We start from the raw sequence: 20,327 nt of genomic DNA, 5'->3' as shown, positions 1-20,327 counted from the left end.
ATCGTACGGTGGACCTCCCTAACTGTGTTCCAGCCGAAGAAGTCAGCCATTTCCCAATCAATGAGCCCCACGATTTTGTCGTCGTCAATTACGCAGTGAGACTCGATAAAGTCGTTGTGCATGAAGCTCATGTCTAGGTCGAGATTGGTGTCCGAGAAGAGGATATCGCCCTCTATGGGGTTGGATACGGCCGTTGGTAAGTGCCAGGATCAGGTACAATGTGCGAGCGGATCTGGTATCTATTAGTAGGCTTGATCGATTGCAGCTGCCGGAGTATTTCTCGTGATTGCTGTATGAAGGACTCCTTCTGGCTTTGTGATAGGGATGGCCATGCAACGGTCAACGCACCACCTGAAAGCCTCTCGAAGCCTCTCTTGGACACGTACCTGTCGAATGTTAATCTAATCGGCTGTTAGCGATAAAGAAAATTCAAAAATCAAGTAGCGAGGAGAGAACAAGTACCTTGCCGTTCAATTAAATGTCGGGCACTTTAACGTGCGTCAAGACATTTTTCGCAAGAGCCATAGCTTGTACATCATTTGCATCGGCGTAATAGAAAATGATCTCTGAGTACTCTGCGCCATCTTGCGTATGGAGGTAGCCTGGCTTGACGATGATATTACCAAGAGCGGAAACGTCGCGACCCCCTTCATCAGCCGGGTAGACCCCCAGGGATTTGTTGCAAAGATCATGTACTGAAGCCCAGTATTGTACTGAGTGTGGGTACTGACAGTTGATATCCTTTACATCGATGCAGAAGTCATCTGGTTTGGCAGAATATCGACCGTGAAGCGGCAAGTCCGCATATAGATCAGCAGGGGGAATATGATCGGGGTCCGCTATGTATGGATTCATACTGGAAGACTGAGAGATGATAAGTCGATGATCCCCGGGAAGATTCTAACTGTTCTTTCGTAGAACTCTTGAAACTAATCTAAAGCAATGATGCCGGCGACAGCTGAATCTAGCGGTCAACATGTCGACAACATGCGGACAGTCACATATTGTATACGACGCAGCCTAAATACAATCAAGGAAGCAATTCAGCCCCGTTAAGGCAAGGGTATTAGAAATATGAGTGTGAAAAGTAAAGTATCCAATAATAGACGAGTCGGTTCAATCTTTCCCCATCCTGACTCTTATAAAAGCGGCGGTAGGAACCCCATAAAAGGATAGCCCCACCCGGCAGAGCAAATATCCATCCGCACGTAGAGAGCTCAGTATTTTCCCTTTTCGAATTTAATCTTATAACATTGTAGCCCTCCCTCTCTGCGATACTGTATATCCCAGAAGATAAATACATACAATTCATCATGTCTGTCACAGAAATCAACCAAACGCCGCCAGAAGAGCCCATCGCCATTCCCTCCAACCGCGATGGCGTCGCCTATCTGTACGGCCACCCTCTGCTCAACTCTCTCTCCCCACCTCTGCACCAAACAGTCTACAATGCCCTCGGTCTCAATTGGACCCAAATCCCCCTGTCCAGCGTGACAGGCTCATCAGACACATATCCTCCCCCCTTACACACGGTCGCCCCCGATTGAGAAATACCTGGCATCAATCAAATCCAACCCCAAGTTCGTCGGCTCGTCCGTGACAATGCCTCACAAGGTTGCGATTATGCCCTACTTAGACGATCTGACCGAACACGCCCGCCAAGCCGGCGCCTGCAACACCATCTTCCTACGCGACGACCCAACAACCGGCCAGCGCCAGTACGTCGGTACCAACACCGACTGCGACGGCATCCGGGAAGCTCTCACACAGAACGCACCTGACCCATCACGGTTCCGCGGCCGGCCCGCGCTCATCATCGGTGGCGGCGGCACTGCTCGCACTGCCGTCTACGTTATGCGCCGCTGGCTCGGCTCCAGTCGCATTTACATCGTCAACCGCGACGCCGCCGAGGTTGCCGCCATCCTCGAGGAAGACCGTCGCCGAAACCCTGACCCCAATGCCCAAGCACCTCTTATCCCCGTTACCGATCCTGCTGAGGCTGCCCGTCTCGAGTCCCCCGCGGCTATTGTCTCCGGTATCCCCAACTACCCGCCGAAGTCTCCTGAAGAACTACGTTCTCGCGCTATCATACAGGCTTTCTTGGGTACTGCTGCCGATGCAGAGAAGCAACAAGGTGTTATTCTGGAGATGTGCTATCATCCCACACCCTGGACTGAGATTGCTCACCTGGCTTCTGCCGGTGGGTGGAAGGTCATCCTCGGCTCAGAGGCTCTGATTTGGCAGGGTCTCGAGCAGGCCCGTCTCTGGACTGGAAAGGATGTCATCGGTACCCCTGGTCTTGTGCAGGAGGTTAAGGATCTTGTCTCCAAGACAATTGCGGAACGGGCATCTGCGAAGTCTAGCCTATGATTTCTTTTACGATGATGTTTCGATTTTCTGTTAATCATTGTATAGAGCGTAGTTGCTGATAGTACCATTGTCTATATATCTCAGTGGACGGCACCTTCGGTTCTCAAATGCATCCCACCCTGGACCTCTTATCTGGTCAATATGTAAATATTTACATCACATCAAACGTCTATGTAGAACAAGATAGAATCAAGCGGCTGTAAAGCTATTCAAGCTCCAGGCCGCGAGTATTCCAAGTTACGCACCCGCCGCCAAACTTCGCGTACTGTCCGTTCTTGTGTTTCACGGCCTGTCTCTGTGCCAGATGGGCCAGCGGGTCTGAAATATAATTGATTAGAGAGATCCAACAAGCAAGAAACAATTAAAAGACCCACCTAATAGCCAAATACAATCTGCTGCCGAGTCGGACATCCTCGATTGGTGCTGTATCCACATCTTCTGGGGGGTTAGCAGTAGTCATAAGTCCACCAGCCTCCAAAAGAATAGCGGCACCGGCAGCGATATCCCTATCATAGTCAGCACCAACGTAATTAAAGCCAATTCTGCAAGGAACAGAAAAAGACCAAATGGGAAAGGCGAAACTCACCACTCCCAACAACCTCCTTCCCACCAAATATCAAAAGACCCCATGGCAACGTATGCGAGATCAAGCGTCGCACTGCCCAAACTGCGCACACCGTGCACCATACCACCTCTCCCATTCCGACTACCCACCTCCGCAGCCATGTTTACAAAACTCTCAATCTTGCGATGCATGTTTCCGTCAGGAATATCGCGACGGTCTTTCCCCCATTCGCAAGAAAAGATACACTGTGAAGGCGCATTGGTAGGCATTGGCGGGGTTGGGTTGTGGATGAGCGGGAGGCGGCGAGTCTCATTGAGCCAGGCTCCGCGCCCGGTGCAGGAGGACCAGAGCTGATCTGTGAATGGAGCATATACTACACCAATTATTGGTTTGTGCTGCACGATAAACCCAATTGAGACGCAGAACATGGGAAAAATATGCGTGTAGTTTACGGTTCCTGGGAGTGGGTAGGGGTAATTAGTTGAGATTCTTGTGATGCCGGTTCGGAGCCGTGCATAATCGATCATGATGCTGGAGGCAATGATTTACCATCTAATGGGTCGATGCACCATGTTGGTTGCTCGTCAATTAGGTAGTCGCGCGACTGGCCTTTGGCATATGCCTCCTCGCCGAGGAATCTAGGGGAATGTTAACTTTGTCGCCACTGGGTTGCGAAACGGGGACTAACTTGTGAGACGGGTATTTGGCCTCGAGAGCGCTCCGGATGAATACTTCGACGTCTACCAAGTAAAATTGTGAGCGACAAGTGTCTGATATGGCTTATCAGCTGCGCTGCTGTGCTGCCTTACCTTCGTCAGTCTGTGTCACGATATCCACGGCACTTTCCTTCTCCTCAAAGGCACTGGAGGAGCCATTTGTGCCTGAAATACGCTGATCGACACGCTCCATGAGCATTTTGCCAGCCTTGCGGCCTAGGTCTACTGCGAAAGCGTATATCTCATCCAGTTCATCTTGGGAGAAGGGTCCGACGGCCATTGTGAAACGAGTTTAGGTACAAGAGCATCAAAATATGTCAATATAAGGAAAGATTCCAAGACTGAAGGGTAAGAGTTTTAGCTTGAGTCATCCGGTGAAAATTGGAGGTCCAAAATAACCGCCACTAACCGGCAGTTGCTTATCGAGATGGTTCCCCACTTGAGAGTAGCGAGGATTTATACTAGGTAGATCTGAGATCCGGTATACCTTTGATAGAAAAGATCATAGCTCTATGTACCGTTACCTAGCTTGGCTCGTGACTACTTCATCTGCTCTATGTGGGCATTAGCCAATACTAATAGTCAATATCATTTTCCAAATTGTTGAAGCACTTTGGCGACGTGGATCGTAGCCTCGTCGGTAGTGGAAACCAGATTAGTGATCATAATGAATCGACAATTCCTTGCAGCAATTTCTAGTCGCAACCTTCCTAGGCAATATGTTGATATATCAGCCTTTGGAGCCGAGCTAATCATCAAAGTAACCGCAAGTGTACTTTGATGGCTATATACTACATTCTAGCAATGATATTCATAAGCCGTACCCAATATTCTTATCAATTCAATCCTTCATTTGTGTTTCACTAGTATCAAGTAAGTCATAGGGGAGGACCGTATACCTGTGTTATCTTATATTCCTACCTAAGTATAGGTGTCCCCCAGATGGCTTGGTCAATTACGCAACGCGTCTCGGGCCACGCGGAAGTAGAAGCTAGACAAAGTTGAGTATTAGATACCTCGAAACATGGCATTGATTGAAGTAAAAGCATGCCAAATAATTTCGTATTGTGTACGCTCACGTGTCTCTCTTTGCCTCGCCAAGTATAGACAGATGTGACAGGAACACCTTAAGAGACTCATTGTAATCTGAATTCATCATAGTACAGATTGAATTGGGTCATCGCTTGCTACAGTTGATCATCATTCGTAAGGGCAGTTGGCGAGATTTAACTCGGCTGTCCGTCCATTTGTTGTAACCGGTCTTGTATCGCTTGATGGTCATTATTTCCCTCGTCGTCTTTGTACTCTTGGAGCACAATGCTCCGCATAACACGCCGGGGAGCGCGACGGCCGGTGAACAGCTCAAACTGGGCAAACCCTTGCTCTGGCAGAACATCGAGGCCATCTAGAGCTACCCAGCCTCGGTAGGATAATGCTCGTGTTTGTTTCATGAGAGGGGTATTGAGGGGCTTGTACGCCAGCTGTAAAAATGTTCGTTAGCAATGGATGGCCACCTTGTGAGGCTGGCATGAAAGATAAATGTTGACTCACATCAACAACAACACCGCCTGTCGGGCTCTCTAGCCATTGTGTTGGCATATGAAAGTTAGGTGCCGGTTCGCCGCCAATACTATGAGCCGGGATTCCCGATACAACAATCGTCGGCTGCTTGAAACCTGCAGGCCAAGGGTCGGATAATGAAGCAATAATGCGGACTGTGGGATGGCCAGATCCTCTGGCCTCTTTTGAGTGGAGGTCTTGCCGATTGTAATGGTGGGCCAGTTTCTCTGCATTGGCAAATGTACGGTTGTAGATAAAGATATTTTGTACACCAAGATGGATCATGGAGTAAATTGCGGCGCGGGCCATCCCACCAGATCCGATGACAAGACCTGCTGAGGACGAGCGGACAGCGTTTGCTGGGGACAGACCGCGGCGAATACAATTGCAGATTCCAATCCAATCGGTGTTGTCACCATGAAGGCCCTTGATGGGGCCGGCACGGCTCTTTTGAAGAAAGATTGAAGATTCTTGCAAACGAGTGTCATCTAAATCCTCAAGGTTGCGGATCGGGATGAGGGTATTGACGGCGCCGATGGCTCGGGCATGCGTAGACATTGAGTGGAGCAGAGGAATACACTCTGTTTTGTATGGAAGACTGACACTTGATCCACCGAAGTATTGATTTTCCACAAGGTCATTTAATCCTCGTAAGGTAGGTGATTGATGAATGGAGTAATTGTGCGGCAAACCACAAATTTTGAAAGCAGTGTTGTGCATCGCGGGCGACATACTGTATGTTGTGTTGGCGCCAAAGACAAAGAATTGCATCGGGTCCAAGGCAAATGAGCTATAAAGGGCCTTCTGTGCTTCGCGGGCTGTGATCCATGATCGTAGATGAGTTGGAAGTTCCGTTACTAAAGATGGATGTGTGACTGGGGAGAGAATGGGGTTGAAGCAACGAGACATGCGGCCAAGAGGGCCGGTGTTATATGCGATCAGAGAAAGGCCAGCTGCAGGCAGGCTTTGAATGCGATGGCGGAATCTTTGTACTGCAAGGTTGTCTTCGGGTGTCTCGGCTGGCTGACACAGTCGGACTAGATCGCATCCTAGGCTTCTGGCCCGCTCATAAACCTTCATATACTCATCGCCATCCCACCCGCCTGGCAGAGGACGGAATGCTTCGAAGTGGCCAATGATCCTGGTTCGTCCACTTGCGGAGATGATCTGGGAGATAGTATTGTCATCACGGGTGAGGTCTACTGTGAGGAAGCCCGTGGAGAGCCGCAAGCCATGTTGGACCAGATTTAAGTAGGTTTCATCGGTACATCTCACAGGGACTTGACTAGGAGACAAAGAACCTTTGGGGGTGGTATAGCTTTCCACATGATAGATCAACGGCACAATGATGTTGCGACGAATGACTGCTACCGCCTGACTGATACTATCCGCAAGACTTGAGCTGAGGCTTGGCTGACCAGAAGGGTCTGTTACGTCAACTGCGAGTTCGAAGGCATCGGCAGTGAATTCCAGCTGCTCAATATCCATACCCTTCTCGCAGACCCTAGAAAACGGTACTGATACTGCAGATGTGTACATTCGAGATTCAACAGGCAACAGCGACAGCGGGAAAGATGCATGCTGGCTGTTAAGCTCAGCAATGTCACCTGTGATGAAGGCAATGAAGCGGAGAAAGTCCCGCTGAACTCGTTTCAGCGTTAAAAATGGGATAGGCGTATGTGACCTAGGTTCTATCCGGTGTGTCGGTGATGATTTGTCACTGTCATTCCCTAGACCATCGCTTCTGGCTTCTGACAGGTTGAAAAACTCGAGATTCGAGCACCCTCGATATATCGGGCCTGATAATTCGAGGAAATGTCGTACCTTTTCCGTATCCCACGCTTTGAGATATGACTGGATGCTCTCTGGGTCTCGAATAACGTGGATGACCGGATGTGTCTGCGCGAATTTCCTAAGAAGTCTTTGGCCGTTGCTTTCCATTGACCCGGCTCCACACGCAATCACACATCCCTCTTGGTTGTCTGCCAGCATCGACTCGAAGACCCGGGCCTCTTGCTGCCGATAGACGGATCCATCATTTTCCTTTCTGAACACAGCACGGGAACATCCCACAGTTTGCTGAAAGTAGCGGTCTGCATCGATCAATCGTCGTCCGGATGTCGCCGCAAGGATGACCGCTAGACTAGACTTTCCAGTGCCACGGATTCCGATCAGCACAATGGATGCTTTCCGGCTGAATGTGCGCGGTGTTTGGAGGTGGCTACGTTCAAACAATACTGGGGATCCGCGATTCGAGTGTAATTCTCGTCGCGATGACGGACGCGAATCTCCGGATGCTTCTCTTTGTTCACTCGATCGACGTGAAGGAGATCGGGAGGAGAGGTGGACAGCAGTAGATGTCACGACATCTGAGCTATACTTTCGAGGCCCATCGTCTAAAGCTTCGACCTCGTGAAGCTTTCGTTTCGGTGGTCGTACTAACATGGGCATCGCGCATCGGAAGTCCCACGTGCCGGAATGGAATCAGGAACAGCGTGGTCGAGAGCCCATTACCACACACGGAGATGTAGGATGGGAGGCTGCAGTATTGAGATAGACGTGTATAGGATGTTCGTAAATGTGGAGAGAACAAACCGATATGGTAAGCGGGTTTTCCCAAAGTTTGCGGGGGACAAGGAATCTTCGTAAAAAGGGTGCCGGTCCGGGCCCTCGAGTGCTGTGCATTCCCATTACATAAGGCGGACGAGCACTCACCCGGGGACTTTCGGTTTTCCTCTTCCCCGCGGGGGACTTGCGCTCAGATACGTGCAAAACGGCCTGGGGAAATTATCAAACTTCATGTGGCTTGATCTGAGCTCTACCGCTGATCCTAGAATCAGCTTCAAACACAGGGTCTAACGCTCGGTCTGTACACGATTACCTTTTGCGAGAGCCTGGCTGGGCCTACCGCTAGCTAATCATCCAACCTTCCCCGGAAAAGTCCAGTTGGCAAACATCTTGCGCGCTGCACGTACCCTCAAGCTCGCGCTTCGGTCCCAAACTCCTTCCACGACAGCCCTAATATACATACAGTGGGGCTGATTCCTATGGCGTAGTCACCCGCTCGGCTGTGCAGTCGCCCGTCGGCAAAATATTCATCACATATCCCTTTACGGGAACATGCGCCCGAAGCCTCCGAGTGGATCGCAAAATAAGTCACCATGAGCGCCGAACAGCGGCAAGCCACAGGTGCTAGCAGCAAATTCAAACGACGATGGACCGACCCAGAAGATGATGGGAAAGCAGCGGGGGAACCGAAGCGTCAGCGAGTCTCTCGGGCTTGCGATAGTTGCAGGTCGAAAAAGGACAAGTGTGATGGACTACAACCAGTGTGCTCAACGTGTGTATCCCTCTGCCGACCTTGCACCTACAAGGCCAATCCGAAGAAGCGAGGTCTGCCCACCGGCTACATTCGATCGCTGGAGTTGCTTTGGGGGCTGGCATTTCAAAGGATCCAAGGCAGTGAAAATGTGATGCGAGCTTTGATGCGATCAATCAATCTTCGAAGCCATTTGGCCGCCATGGGCAAGGAAACGGAGGGGTCCGATACATTGTTGGCTTCCTTCAAAAACAGCACAGTACTCAGAGACATTGAACGCATTCTGATCATACTGGAGCAGCCGGAGGAGGAAAGAGAGCGGAACCTCCAGTCATATGGCGAAGGCGATACACCTCTAGAAGTAGAAGGAATTCTTTCTTCCGCCGAAGCACAGGAGTGGCAGATCCCTGAAGGCATGGAAGCTAGCGGGACGCCATTACCAAGAGTATCGCCGACTCGACCAGCAGCGGGCATCTCTCCTATGAAGCCTACCGGAACACACTCGACTACAGACTGTGGTATTCAGACAATTACACCAGACGACCAATCCTCGTCCTCTGTCACTTTCTCATCGAACCCTGATTATCCTCGATCAATTTCCATGAAAACTGCTCTCCGACTCCCGCATAACGCATGGCCTCTTTTTGATGTGTACTTCTCCTACACGCAGTGCTGGTTCCCCATACTCGAAAAGCACGACATACTTCGCACCGCTTTTCAGTACACGGAAGGCGATGCATATGTATCCGGCTTGAGCCCCGGGTCTGGGGAGCACGCTGCCTTGTGGGCTGTGCTTACTCTCGCTTCGCTTCAATATGCTTCTATCTCAGCCTCTAGCCGAGTGGAAGAGCAGCCTAGTGATCAGATGACCCCATCACAAATGTATGTTACTGCCCGGCAATTGATTCCGCCTGAGGGTGGCCCGCACGAAATCGGACACGTGCAAGCACTGTTGATCCTGGCCCTGGTCAAACTCGGACAACAAGAATGGACTGGTGCCTGGATGCTTATCGGTCAGGCTGTTCGGATTGCGCATATATTAGGTATCAATCAACCTTCATATTCATCATCATCGAGAACTCTGGACCAAGAAAAGCAGCTCGGTCGAGCAAAGCATGTGTTTTTGGGTTGCTTTATTCTTGAGACCTTAATTGCAGAATCGATTTCACAATCCCCATCGCTCCGGAAGGCAGACTTAGCCAGAATAGGCTCTATCAATGAGGATGGTCTTGAGGAATGGCATCCCTGGGAAGATCAAACGGGGTTGCGCCCTCCCCAATCTTCACGGGCTTCTATGCACCGTGGTCCCCTTCACGCGTTGAGCACTTTCAACCGCCTCGTCAGCCTCGTGTCAATCTTGAATGATCTATGCTGTTGCAGGCACGACCCAACGATATCTCGATCACAGCTTGAGCAACTGGAATTGCAATTACAGCGCTGGGTAACAGAATTACCAAAGAGCTATCGTGTCGATCTACAATCTCGCCCAGGGAGACTGGCTTCCCCGCATATTTTTGGCTTAGAAATGACATATGAAAGTGTGGTTATCGCTCTCAGCTCTCAAATCGCCATTCGTGAATATGACCAAAACATACCTGAACCGCCACACAAGATTCGTGCTACAGAAAGCTCAAAAAGGTTGTTGCAGTTGCTCCACGCCTACACGCAGACATACAGCTTTCCGGCCACTGCACCAACCTTCGGTTTGATGCTTCGGTTTGGCCTTCCGCGATCGATTTCCAGGGACCTCCCATCAGATCTTGATAGGAGTTTACGAAACAAAATCCACAACATTTCTTCCCAGCTTTCCCTGTTATGGACTATGTTGGATCAAGAACTTCCAGCTGGTTCAAATGTACCACAAAGATCTCAGCTCTTGGGTCCTTCATCTGCCATCTCACAACACATCGGTTCCTCTACTGACGGAGACGTGACAATTCCGTCATCAATAGCTACATCTTCACATCTTCTTCATGACGCATATCCAACACATCCGCCCCAAAATAATACACACGCGGCGGCTGCCCCTGAAAATCCATTCCTCCCCACGTCTTGGCTCAGAACAACACAGCACATCGAAGATGTGTCTCTTCTCCGCACGCCTTCATCTTTAACCTCCGCAGGGGGCGCGCTCCTGAATTTCCCCCACAGGGCCACATGGATGGTTCTCTTAGCAATGTTCTTTCTCATCCCACATCAGCGCCTAACAAATCCCACAATACTACCGGCAACCTCGCCGACCTTCCGCCATCATATCACCAAACCACACAATACCATCCAACGACGTATCATGACCCATCGCTCAATATGGGTGGTACATTTGTTGATATGGATAGTTATGCGCATTCAAGAAGACAACGGATTGCTCCTGATCTCGATGCATTATTTGATGAGCTGGCGTCATTAGATGGTGCCGAGAAGTAAGCATTCATCTCCTATCTCCTTTGCATAATGACTGACTTTGATCCCTTTTAGAGCCGATAATCAACCAGAATTTATGCAGAACCTAGGTTTTGTCTCTGATGCGGGTATTCCGGAGCTCTACTCGTTTTCCAGTCAGATTGAACCGTTCTTGTTAGCACAAACCCAGCAGCTACCCAATAATGGCACTCCCCCCGATATCGGACGAGAGTCGCAGCCTCTTGGCATGTCAGAAACACCCAAGCGATGATGTCCTCTGGGGCCTCTTTACTCCGATGGTATGAATGGTGTGGGAACGCCCTGTTGCCGGTGGGTTGCTGCTGGTCGGCCTCGTTGGCTTCTTGGTCCGCTATCCACCTGGGTCCTGAGGAGCAAGAGCTATACATGTACTTGTTAGCTTCCATCTTCAATCACACATAAAATCTCCAAAGCATCTTCACGATTTCTTATGGGTGCTTTTGGGATAATGCACTGCACATTGCCAGAGCAACCCAAGCTACTCCAGGCAACTGGCGATGCAAGATACCTTAGATGACAGATACGAAATCATCACATGTAGCCTGGAAATTCATTTCACCAAAACAACTAATTCTGAATGCATGTACTGCTGAGGGTGGAAAGAACAAGTAGTCAGCCGCAAAAAGCCATTATCTACGGCAATTATCGATGGCAAAAACAATTTTCACCCGTTTGCCACTGGTCTTATCGGCAAAGGATCACAGTATAAGGCCTTTGCAAATTCATTCCATCCATATCGACTCAGCGGAGATAGCAGCTCTGAAAGAAGCGTTGTTGTCGCCCGGGTTCGCTCAGCATAGATATAGCAAGATCGTTCTCGTTAGCAAGAGTTACGGCATGGAAAAGATTAGCCTTGGCGGCGTGTGAAGAAAGTAGCAAGGTGATTGGGGCTCCGTTGAAATATCTTCCGTGCTTGAAGGAAGGTATACGTCACTCGCTTCTAGGGTTCTAAAATGTCTACATGGTCAAATTTCCATGCGACGGGTCGTGATTTACAACGGAACCTCAATTTATCATTCTATAGTACTTCTCTGTACGTTTCTTGTGAAATTTAAAGCGCTTTGACCAACATATATAGCTTCTAATCTACTGATGAAGTGGCAGTGCGCATCTCGCTTACGCTATGAAACATCCCATCACAATGCAGCCTTGGTCTCCTTTTCCTTCTCCACAAAATTAACACAAACATGCTCAACAGCAACCTTGTACCCGTAAACCCCAAGACCAACAATAATACCCGCAGCCTTATCACTGAAGTACGAGTGGTGTCTCCAAGGCTCGCGCGCATGGACATTGCTCACATGGAGCTCAATAAATGGAATTGCAACGCCAAGCAAGGCATCACGGATTGCAACCGACGTATGTGTGTATGCGCCTGGGTTGATGATGATACCGTCGACTTTGCCACGCGCCGCCTGGATGCGGTCCACGATTGCGCCTTCGTGGTTCGACTGGAAGGACTCGAGGACGGCACCATGGCTGGCGGCAACCTCGCGGCTGTTTAATTCCACATCAGCCAATGCTGTGTGTCCATAGATGTGTGGCTCTCGTGTGCCCAACAGGTTAAGGTTTGGGCCGTTGATGAGGAGGATGGATTTGCCCATTTTGTGTGATTTGGTAGCAGTGGAGTCGAGGATTTCAATGGCTTTTGCAGGAAATGTGAATTCGTGAGATTGGATGTTGGGAGGTGAGGTTGAAGCTCAGAAGTAATAGTTGGGTGCTCATCGGTTATATTCTTTTCATACTCTTCCCCTTTCGCTTTCTCCGCATTTTGCCCGGCAGAGCGCTTTGCCGCAGATTTTGTGGGGATGTCGGTCATATTGCTGTCGTCTTATTGGATGGAATTGTAGCCGCCGCATAATCTTCGGACGACTTCATGAACAAGATTAGTCAGCTCCTTATGCGGCCTTGGGTATGACGGATGTCTTCGTAGTGGTTGTTCAGTGGTCTTCTCGAATCTAACGTTTAGATGTGTTTTTTTGAGGTATTCTCTGAGGGCTGGATTTGTGGATGCCGACTAGCCATAACACGGGGGTTCTTCATGTGGGAGCAAAATCGCTGGTCAAATCTATACCCCGGGCTTACCGCACGGCCTAAAATTCTGGCACATACCGGAATTGAGGAGCAGGTGTCTCGTTGACACTATGTACAAACTTTCAATAAAACGGCCCAGGTAGTATAGATAGGGTTGATGTTTCTTCTAGTATCTATTTAGCCAAGCCCTTGACCATGGTGGGAAACCGAACAACTTCTCCCAAAACCAGTACAACAAGGTTAACCCCATGCAGCCAAGCGATAGTCATATCTACCTGCAACTATAATGATACTTCACAAACACTCAACGGAATTGCAGGACATACAATGGTTCGCAAACGTTTCCGTTCTACCAGTTTGCGAGTACCTTTATGGAACACATCTTCCCCCGTAACAAGTTCAATCTTTAGCTGATGATGAACAGTGATTCCCTTCGTGACTTTTCCAGCTGAGAAGAAGGGATATTTCTCAGGATGACCGCAGTTTGGGGTCTGGTCAGCCCCATCCACTCCAATCTCATATGCGGCCAAGTCAATATCATCCACAGCCAGTGCCCGTTTTGGGATGGTGAAAGCAAATGGAATACAAATTGCTGGTTTTTCTTCTCCCTTTCCCTCAAATTCCAGTCCGTAAGACTGTTTAACGTATGGATTGCAACCATATCCCCAATACCCTTTCGTATGTCCATCACACAACTTGCGGACCAACTGTCGCTCGCAGACAGAATATTTCTCATCTGGGCTGGTAGACTTGCTCATGATCTTGATGACCTCTTCAGCTTGCCACCTCAGCTCTCGCACCACAAGATGGCAGAGCTCTGTTTCTCGATCTGCTGGGGCTGTCTCCCAGTGAGTACGGATCGTAGCAGTAAATGAGATCCTTGGTCCAGATCTCGGTGTCGAGTTCTGTGACAGCGTCATCCCTCGGATGGTGTTCGATTTTTGGAAGTATAGGTGATGTTGAGTCTTTGTCGGTTCCGACAGAATCATCTGGCGGTTGAGCTCGACGGATCGGCGCTGGGTGAAAGTCCCATGTTGTGATGTCGTCGCCTTGACTTCGATCTCGTAGCTGATGGTTCCAAGAGGTGTTTTTGTCGTTCCGGGTATGTTTGTTGGAAGATCAAAGTGGAAAGGAAATTCTGAGACAATCCGCCTTGGATAAATCTCAAATCCTCCATTGGAGAATGTCGGCAGGGCAACGTCTCGAATGGTTCGTTCAATCGTTGAACCCGGTTGGGGCGATTTTTCTATCATGCAAAATGAAGGGCACAAAGTCCGCCGATTGTTTTTGCTATCAGTTGTAGGTCTTATAACTTGAATCATTCGAACGTGGGTCTTGGTCACATTGATCAGGGGCGATGAGGCAGTCACCGAGAGAACGACAAGTCCCGCCAAAGCAGAAATGCCATGCTTCTCATGGCACTGGGTATTGACATTGTGGATAGCAGGAGCAACGAGCTGGATATCAAGACAAGACATGATTTTGGTACGCAAATGATGATTGAATTTCTGTCTATAATCATTGTTGTGTATTTAAATGTTGGAAGTAATACGAACTACAGAGAAAAGCAAGCGTGTACTTTGATACCAGCGATCCTTACCGAATGAGGCAGCCAAGAAGGAAGGATTGAGTTCATTACGGGTCTAACCCTTTTTGGTGTCAAAGCTTGATGTCTATATTATTATGTATACATAGCCTCCGGGGGTTCGGTTGTTAGAACTTGATGGTCTCACTCATTAAGTAACTAAATTACTAGCCTCAGATAGAAATCAATTGACACGTCTCCATGGATTCCGTATGAATGGTGATGTTCTATATTGTATGGACTCCGGATCGTCCACTCGAGTGGAGCGCCAATCCCGCTTGACTAAAATTTTCAAATAGGTTTAGCGCCATCCATCTCTGTCAAAGGCATCAAATTCACAGATTTGTGTGTATCACATGACTCTGACTAGAAAACAAGCACTGTCCGTATCAACGCTCTCATCCTTTTCTAAGGCTCTCCGTGGTCCTCAGTAGAAAGTCGAATGGGATATACCAATGTCCGCAGGTTCTACGGAACAGTTGGCTGTTAAAGGTACGGATCTCACCTCGTGCTAATGCGGGGGTCCTAACATTACCAGATTGTCCAACATGTCAAAAAAGACGTATCAAGTGTGATCGGGGCCTACCGAGCTGCCGTAAATGCGGAAAGCGCAATTTGGAATGCCCAGGCTACGGCCTACAGCTCAAATGGGTCCATGGCGTCGCCAGCCGCGGTAGTCTGCGGGGCAGAGCATTTCCCTCTCTCGATGCTCCGATCAGAGTATCAAACTCGCCTCATTCGTCAGAGAGCTTAATAGAGACCCGTACTAGCGGCAGCGGCATATCTGTTCTGGATCGGTACAGCCATTTCACGACATATTCCTCCCCATCGGGGCCATCCCCCATTTCGGACCTTTGCTTATCGCAAGCTCGGCCACTACATGTTTCACGGTTGCTGTCTTGGTTCAACGACCGAGTCGCCCATCGACTTGCATGGGTTCCGCAGCAGAATGCGTGGCGTCAGATGATTCTGCCAATGGCCGAGAGCTCCGAAACAGTCCTTTCTTCCATCCTTGCTATTGCCGCCCATGATCTTGCATCGGAGTACCCTCAAAATGACCTGGGGCATAGCACATTCCAGCAGATGTCGAAAAGCTATCAAAACAAAACCCTCGCTCTTTTGGCTCAAGAGTTGAACAGCCTTTCTACATCTTCCACATCGGCGTTGGAAGCGAGCACAACATCAGCCTACACCCTTGCATCTGTGATTCTTCTCTGCAATAATGAGTTTATGAAACCACAAGGCGCCGGGTGGCGGGTTCATCTCTCCGCTGCGAGAGAGATCATCTTGGCAGCACAGAACCGACCGCGCCGACACCACCAGCTTGCCTCCATCGAAGAATTTCTCATGTTAGAATTTTATGAGGCTTCGGTGTGGGCTGATTTGACGACCTTCGATAACTACAATATGGCGATTAAGACTCCTCCCGGTGGCGGCAAGAACGCGGTCTTTACCGATTTTATTCAGATCATTGACCAGATCACCCGTCTTGAGCGTCTGAGATTTTGTTCGGGGACGGTCGAGCGGGCTTCATCATGCGGCCCGATGCAAGACATCCAGTCGCAGATTGATTCAGCTAGAAACAGCATGATGCGTCTCAGTAGATCCATTCACTTTTCCTCTGAAGCTGATCAACACGGCTTTGAACTGGTCGTGTGGATGTACTACCATGCAACTCTCATTTACAGCCATCAGGCTTTAGCGAAGGATGGTCCTGCGGGTGATCATGTGCGCAAGTCTCGGGATGAAATCCTTCACTATGTACAGTTTCTTTCCGAGACCCGAGATGGCATGTTCGCCCAGGACCTTGTCTGGCCACTTTTCATGGCGGGAACTGAACTCCGAGGATATCCTACCGGTCAACGAATTATTCAAGAATGCTTCGGCAATGTCATGCGTATCAGTCGCACTTTGGACAGAGCGCGGGTTCTCTCGTTTGTTGAAACCTGGTGGAATGACCCTGGTACTCACATTTCCTGGATTGACATGGCTCGAAAGCAATCTCAACACTCGCACTGCGATATCCTCATTGTATGATAGATGGAAACCAGATATTTAGATCTATCATGATGATGACTGTCTTTATAAAGTACAAAGTACACATTGCCATCAAAGATCTAACATGGAGATCTAAACTGGAGATCTAAACAACTTTGAATGCTTACAAGCTCAGGACTCTACCACCCGCGGGGAGAAGTATTACTTGTTTGGTTCTAAAATGCGCTATTCACATAGACTATAGTGATATTTCATCACGAGCTTAGGTCTTAAATGGAAAACAAAGGTTCGAAATCGCGTCACCAGTTTTTTGTCTATTTCATCGAAAGACGATTCAAGTACTCCGTACTCTGCAGGCGCTTCTAGGCGGCGACGATCAGAGGCCAACAGGGGGTAACCAGCTGTGAAGGGGCGAAAAGAGCCCAGGCTTTAAGATCTTTTGACTCCCACTGACCAATCTAAACTGCGGACAGCCTGCTTATGCTCTGGGCCCCTGATCACATTCTGGGCCAGGGGGTTTTCATAGAGTTGGCGGCGAGTACATCGAGTGGGCCAGAAAACCACTGATTCATGCTGTGTATGCCCTGGCTTCCAACACGCTTCCCTTCAGAACCCAATCCTCAAGTGCTTTCTCCTTTGTTGTAACAACACCCCAAAATCAGTCCAAGAAAAAACGCTCATGCGCTTGAGTCATGTCAGCATCAGTGTCTATCGGGAACTCTGTTTTGCAGACTTCTCCTTCCACCTGGAGCCTTGGCTGCAAAATCGAGTGTGACAGAATTGGGGAATCCCTGTGTTTCTCCCGGACTGAACTTCCACTCACCAATTCCAGGAATCATTGAGACTGAATGGAGAAGGCGACTCAGGGAGAGGCTCGAAGATCACGGTTACCCGCGGTTTGCAGATTGGTTTATAGATTGGAGGAAAACAAAGTCTAGAGAGTGAGATTAAGTAGATGAAACTTGGGCTTTAGATAAGTCTTCTTGCTTTCCTTTTCTCTCAACCCAGTCCTCAGATTATGATCCTCGAGTCATCGTATGCAATCCCCCGGCTAAATTCTGTCAGCGGGGTACCCAGACATCTTTCACTTTGCACTTCTTTCATACAGAGAGTCTTCCAACCAGAACAATATTTTTCACATCTTTACTCTGTCTTGCATCTTTTCACCTGCACAATCTCTCAGATGTCTCAACAGAAGACACCATTGAAGACTTATTTTGACGAGATAGAAGAGACCAATGGTGACGATGAATGCAAGGCTTGGTTAAGCAGAGCTCTTGATTCAAGAGATGAATTAGCCATGTTTGTTGCTGGGCGCCGGGAAGGAGGGGGAATTGGGACATATGTTGGTTTCCTTGAGGGTTCTTTCAACTTAGCCTTCCGCTTCAGCTTCACCGATGAAGGGCCGGATGCTATCATTCGGTTCCCAAAGCCAGGACACACGGCTACAGTCTATAGGGATGAAAAAGTGATGAATGAAGCCTATGTCATGGAATACCTCCGCCAAAACACTGATATCCCTGTCCCTCGTGTTCACAGCTGGGGCTTGACTACTGATAGTCCACAACATCTTGGCCCATTCATCATCATGGATTATGTGAATGGGACGCTCTTATGGACTGTCTTGAAGCAAACAAACCAAGGAGAGGTGGTGCTACACCCGAAGCAACCAGACCAGGAAGAGGTGGTGCTGAATCCGAACATTGATAACGCGACATTGGACAAGATCTATCACCAAATCGCTCGTTATATATTCCAGCTCTCTCAACTTAGGTTTCCTAAAATTGGAGCTATCTCGAAGGACACTTTAGGGGCATGGGTTATTACCGGACGTCCGCTGACATACAACATGAACGAGTTAGCTACTGTCGCCGGCTACCCTGATAGTCAATTTCCAATCGCACCGTTTGATAGTGCAATCGAGTATCTACGATCAATCGCGAATGAGCACCTGACCCATCTTTGGACCCAGCGTAATCTTACCGATAACCCGGAAATCGCTCAGCAGCGGTTCATTGCCCGTCATAGGTTCGCACAGCTCATTTCAAAATACTATTCTGACGACAGCGGGCCATTTACACCCTTCTGCGATGATATGCGACCCTCAAACATGCTTATAGATCCGAAAACACTCCAAATTACTGCCGTGCTTGATTTCGAGTTTACAAATGCGATGCCGGCTGAGTTCACCTATGACCCACCCTGGTGGCTGTTGCTCTCGGGGCCAGAAATGTGGCTTGAGCGCTGCTCGATGGAAGAATTCGTTACCCTCTATGAGCCTAGAATGGAGCAGTTCCTGCGAGCGCTGGAACGAGTGGAAAATGAATCTGAATTCGAGTGCAAGCAACTCGGACCCTCGCTTTCTACACGCATGCGCGATTCCTGGAGGACTGGGCGATTCTGGTTCAATTATGCGGCAAGGAAAAGTTTTGATGTGGACAGTATCTATTGGGCTGCATTACATGACGGTGCAGGTTTTGAGTCGCTTGAGGACAAGACGCGTGCGGAGATGGAGTCATTCACGCGGATGAAAATGGAGCAGCTGGAAGCATATAAGGAGGAGTGTGCTGCTCGCTTTTCTTCGGAGATATAGCGGATATGTAGAGACCTTCGAGCTATTTATGTAAGTGATGATGGTGTAGCTGGTCTTGTATGTCCATCATTTCCCTTTACTTACTTGGAAGTTAGATTAGGTGGGCATGAGTAGTACGTGTCAGAACAAGTCATGCACCTAGGTATGAAGCTCAGCTTAGCTATGTCTATATGAAATGGCAGTTGTTGCTTAGCTCAACCGCGGACTTGAAAAAATTCGCGTGCGTAGAAGATACAGCAGCTTTGATGCCCACGATTGTGCGAGTTTTCCTCATCACAACTTGGCAGGGGTTTTTGTCAACTTCGGTGCTTTTTTGCATCTTATAATCTAGGTAAATCCTTCAGACACTACGTGGATTACCATGTCGCAGCATCCTTCAGGGCAGGAAGGTACACGTTCCCGAAATACGTAGATGTGCAATAAGGGAACACCATACAAGGCCGTGCTGCGGTCCGCGTCAGCCGACTATTCACCAATATGGAGGGCAACATACACGAACTTCCCCACGAGATTCCCACCCAATATCCAGTCTATTACTTTTTCTACAGAACATTGACAGCACCGGCAACCCTTCAACAAATCATCGACCTGCCCGAAGAGCCAAACCCCAAAAACTCGAAAAGCGAAACTTGTCGGATACGCGCTTGCGAAATGGGGCGATTATCCGATGTTGATAGATGGAGAGCATGACCAGGAGATTCCTGGTTGCAGGTACATCGTGCAAACCGACGAAGAAACTCGGAGGCTTGTGTACGATGAGACAAATGCTTACAAGGAAGCACATGGCTTGATTTATTTTATTGATGAAGAGCCGTCCGAGGCGCTAGGAAAGACACTCGTATATGCCGGGGATGCACACTCCTTGTTAGAACAGCGATCTGACCGCCACTTATGGCTGCATCAAATGACTGGAAAAGTAGTGTAATCAACAAATGCGATATCATCCCCTTTTGCTTATGCGGAACCCCCAAGTATCGAGGCCAATTCCCACGCCAGTCAGTAGTTAAGTAACCAACGACCTTACTTTTGTCTCTTTTTTTTCCTTGGCTTTTCCGAACTTATACATGGAAAATTTGTTCTCATCAAGGAACCCTTTGCAAATGATCTCAACAACTATATAGAATATCTGAGAAAACCACATAACCACA

At 48.9% G+C, this 20,327-nt stretch overlaps 10 protein-coding genes across 10 annotated transcripts; 5 read left to right on the top strand and 5 right to left on the bottom strand.

The window, feature by feature from the left end:
• Positions 1-172: 172 nt before the first annotated feature.
• Positions 173-855, bottom strand: N7500_008334 (uncharacterized protein; the record flags this gene model as incomplete). Its single annotated transcript, XM_056679478.1, has 2 exons — positions 173-409; positions 490-855. The coding sequence occupies 2 exons, from the start codon at positions 853-855 to the stop codon at positions 173-175; spliced, it is 603 nt and encodes a 200-aa protein (XP_056529850.1).
• A 458-nt stretch (positions 856-1,313) lies between these two features.
• N7500_008333 (shikimate dehydrogenase family protein) lies at positions 1,314-2,370 on the top strand (the record flags this gene model as incomplete). Its single annotated transcript, XM_056679477.1, has 2 exons — positions 1,314-1,442; positions 1,498-2,370. The coding sequence occupies 2 exons, from the start codon at positions 1,314-1,316 to the stop codon at positions 2,368-2,370; spliced, it is 1,002 nt and encodes a 333-aa protein (XP_056529849.1).
• A 209-nt stretch (positions 2,371-2,579) lies between these two features.
• N7500_008332 (inositol monophosphatase family protein) lies at positions 2,580-3,931 on the bottom strand (the record flags this gene model as incomplete). The annotated part of the gene is made up of 6 exons (XM_056679476.1): positions 2,580-2,688; positions 2,745-2,876; positions 2,957-3,392; positions 3,485-3,573; positions 3,624-3,675; positions 3,745-3,931. The coding sequence occupies 6 exons, from the start codon at positions 3,929-3,931 to the stop codon at positions 2,580-2,582; spliced, it is 1,005 nt and encodes a 334-aa protein (XP_056529848.1).
• A 946-nt stretch (positions 3,932-4,877) lies between these two features.
• Positions 4,878-7,662, bottom strand: N7500_008331 (putative quinate pathway repressor protein QutR; the record flags this gene model as incomplete). The annotated part of the gene is made up of 2 exons (XM_056679475.1): positions 4,878-5,132; positions 5,203-7,662. The coding sequence occupies 2 exons, from the start codon at positions 7,660-7,662 to the stop codon at positions 4,878-4,880; spliced, it is 2,715 nt and encodes a 904-aa protein (XP_056529847.1).
• A 710-nt stretch (positions 7,663-8,372) lies between these two features.
• Positions 8,373-11,201, top strand: N7500_008330 (putative C6 transcription factor QutA; the record flags this gene model as incomplete). Its single annotated transcript, XM_056679474.1, has 3 exons — positions 8,373-10,615; positions 10,654-10,950; positions 11,006-11,201. The coding sequence occupies 3 exons, from the start codon at positions 8,373-8,375 to the stop codon at positions 11,199-11,201; spliced, it is 2,736 nt and encodes a 911-aa protein (XP_056529846.1).
• A 904-nt stretch (positions 11,202-12,105) lies between these two features.
• N7500_008329 (type II 3-dehydroquinate dehydratase) lies at positions 12,106-12,573 on the bottom strand (the record flags this gene model as incomplete). Its single annotated transcript, XM_056679473.1, has 1 exon — positions 12,106-12,573. The coding sequence occupies one exon, from the start codon at positions 12,571-12,573 to the stop codon at positions 12,106-12,108; it is 468 nt and encodes a 155-aa protein (XP_056529845.1).
• A 711-nt stretch (positions 12,574-13,284) lies between these two features.
• Positions 13,285-14,481, bottom strand: N7500_008328 (uncharacterized protein; the record flags this gene model as incomplete). The annotated part of the gene is made up of 1 exon (XM_056679472.1): positions 13,285-14,481. One exon carries the CDS (start codon positions 14,479-14,481, stop codon positions 13,285-13,287), a length of 1,197 nt encoding a protein of 398 aa, XP_056529844.1.
• A 562-nt stretch (positions 14,482-15,043) lies between these two features.
• On the top strand, positions 15,044-16,625 carry N7500_008327 (Zn(II)2Cys6 transcription factor; the record flags this gene model as incomplete). The annotated part of the gene is made up of 2 exons (XM_056679471.1): positions 15,044-15,080; positions 15,127-16,625. 2 exons carry the CDS (start codon positions 15,044-15,046, stop codon positions 16,623-16,625), a joined length of 1,536 nt encoding a protein of 511 aa, XP_056529843.1.
• Positions 16,626-17,769: 1,144 nt separating this feature from the next.
• Positions 17,770-19,179, top strand: N7500_008326 (phosphotransferase family protein; the record flags this gene model as incomplete). Its single annotated transcript, XM_056679470.1, has 1 exon — positions 17,770-19,179. One exon carries the CDS (start codon positions 17,770-17,772, stop codon positions 19,177-19,179), a length of 1,410 nt encoding a protein of 469 aa, XP_056529842.1.
• A 361-nt stretch (positions 19,180-19,540) lies between these two features.
• N7500_008325 (uncharacterized protein) lies at positions 19,541-20,104 on the top strand (the record flags this gene model as incomplete). The annotated part of the gene is made up of 3 exons (XM_056679469.1): positions 19,541-19,568; positions 19,604-19,707; positions 19,739-20,104. 3 exons carry the CDS (start codon positions 19,541-19,543, stop codon positions 20,102-20,104), a joined length of 498 nt encoding a protein of 165 aa, XP_056529841.1.
• Between the last annotated feature and the right edge of the window lie 223 nt (positions 20,105-20,327).

The sequence above is a fragment of the Penicillium coprophilum genome (genome assembly GCF_028826855.1).
Source record: "Penicillium coprophilum strain IBT 35676 chromosome Unknown utg000005l_segment0_segment0, whole genome shotgun sequence".
In the NCBI taxonomy this organism is placed as follows: domain Eukaryota; kingdom Fungi; phylum Ascomycota; class Eurotiomycetes; order Eurotiales; family Aspergillaceae; genus Penicillium; species Penicillium coprophilum.
Note: the sequence above shows the minus strand (reverse complement) of the source record. Positions and strands in the feature narration are given on the sequence as shown.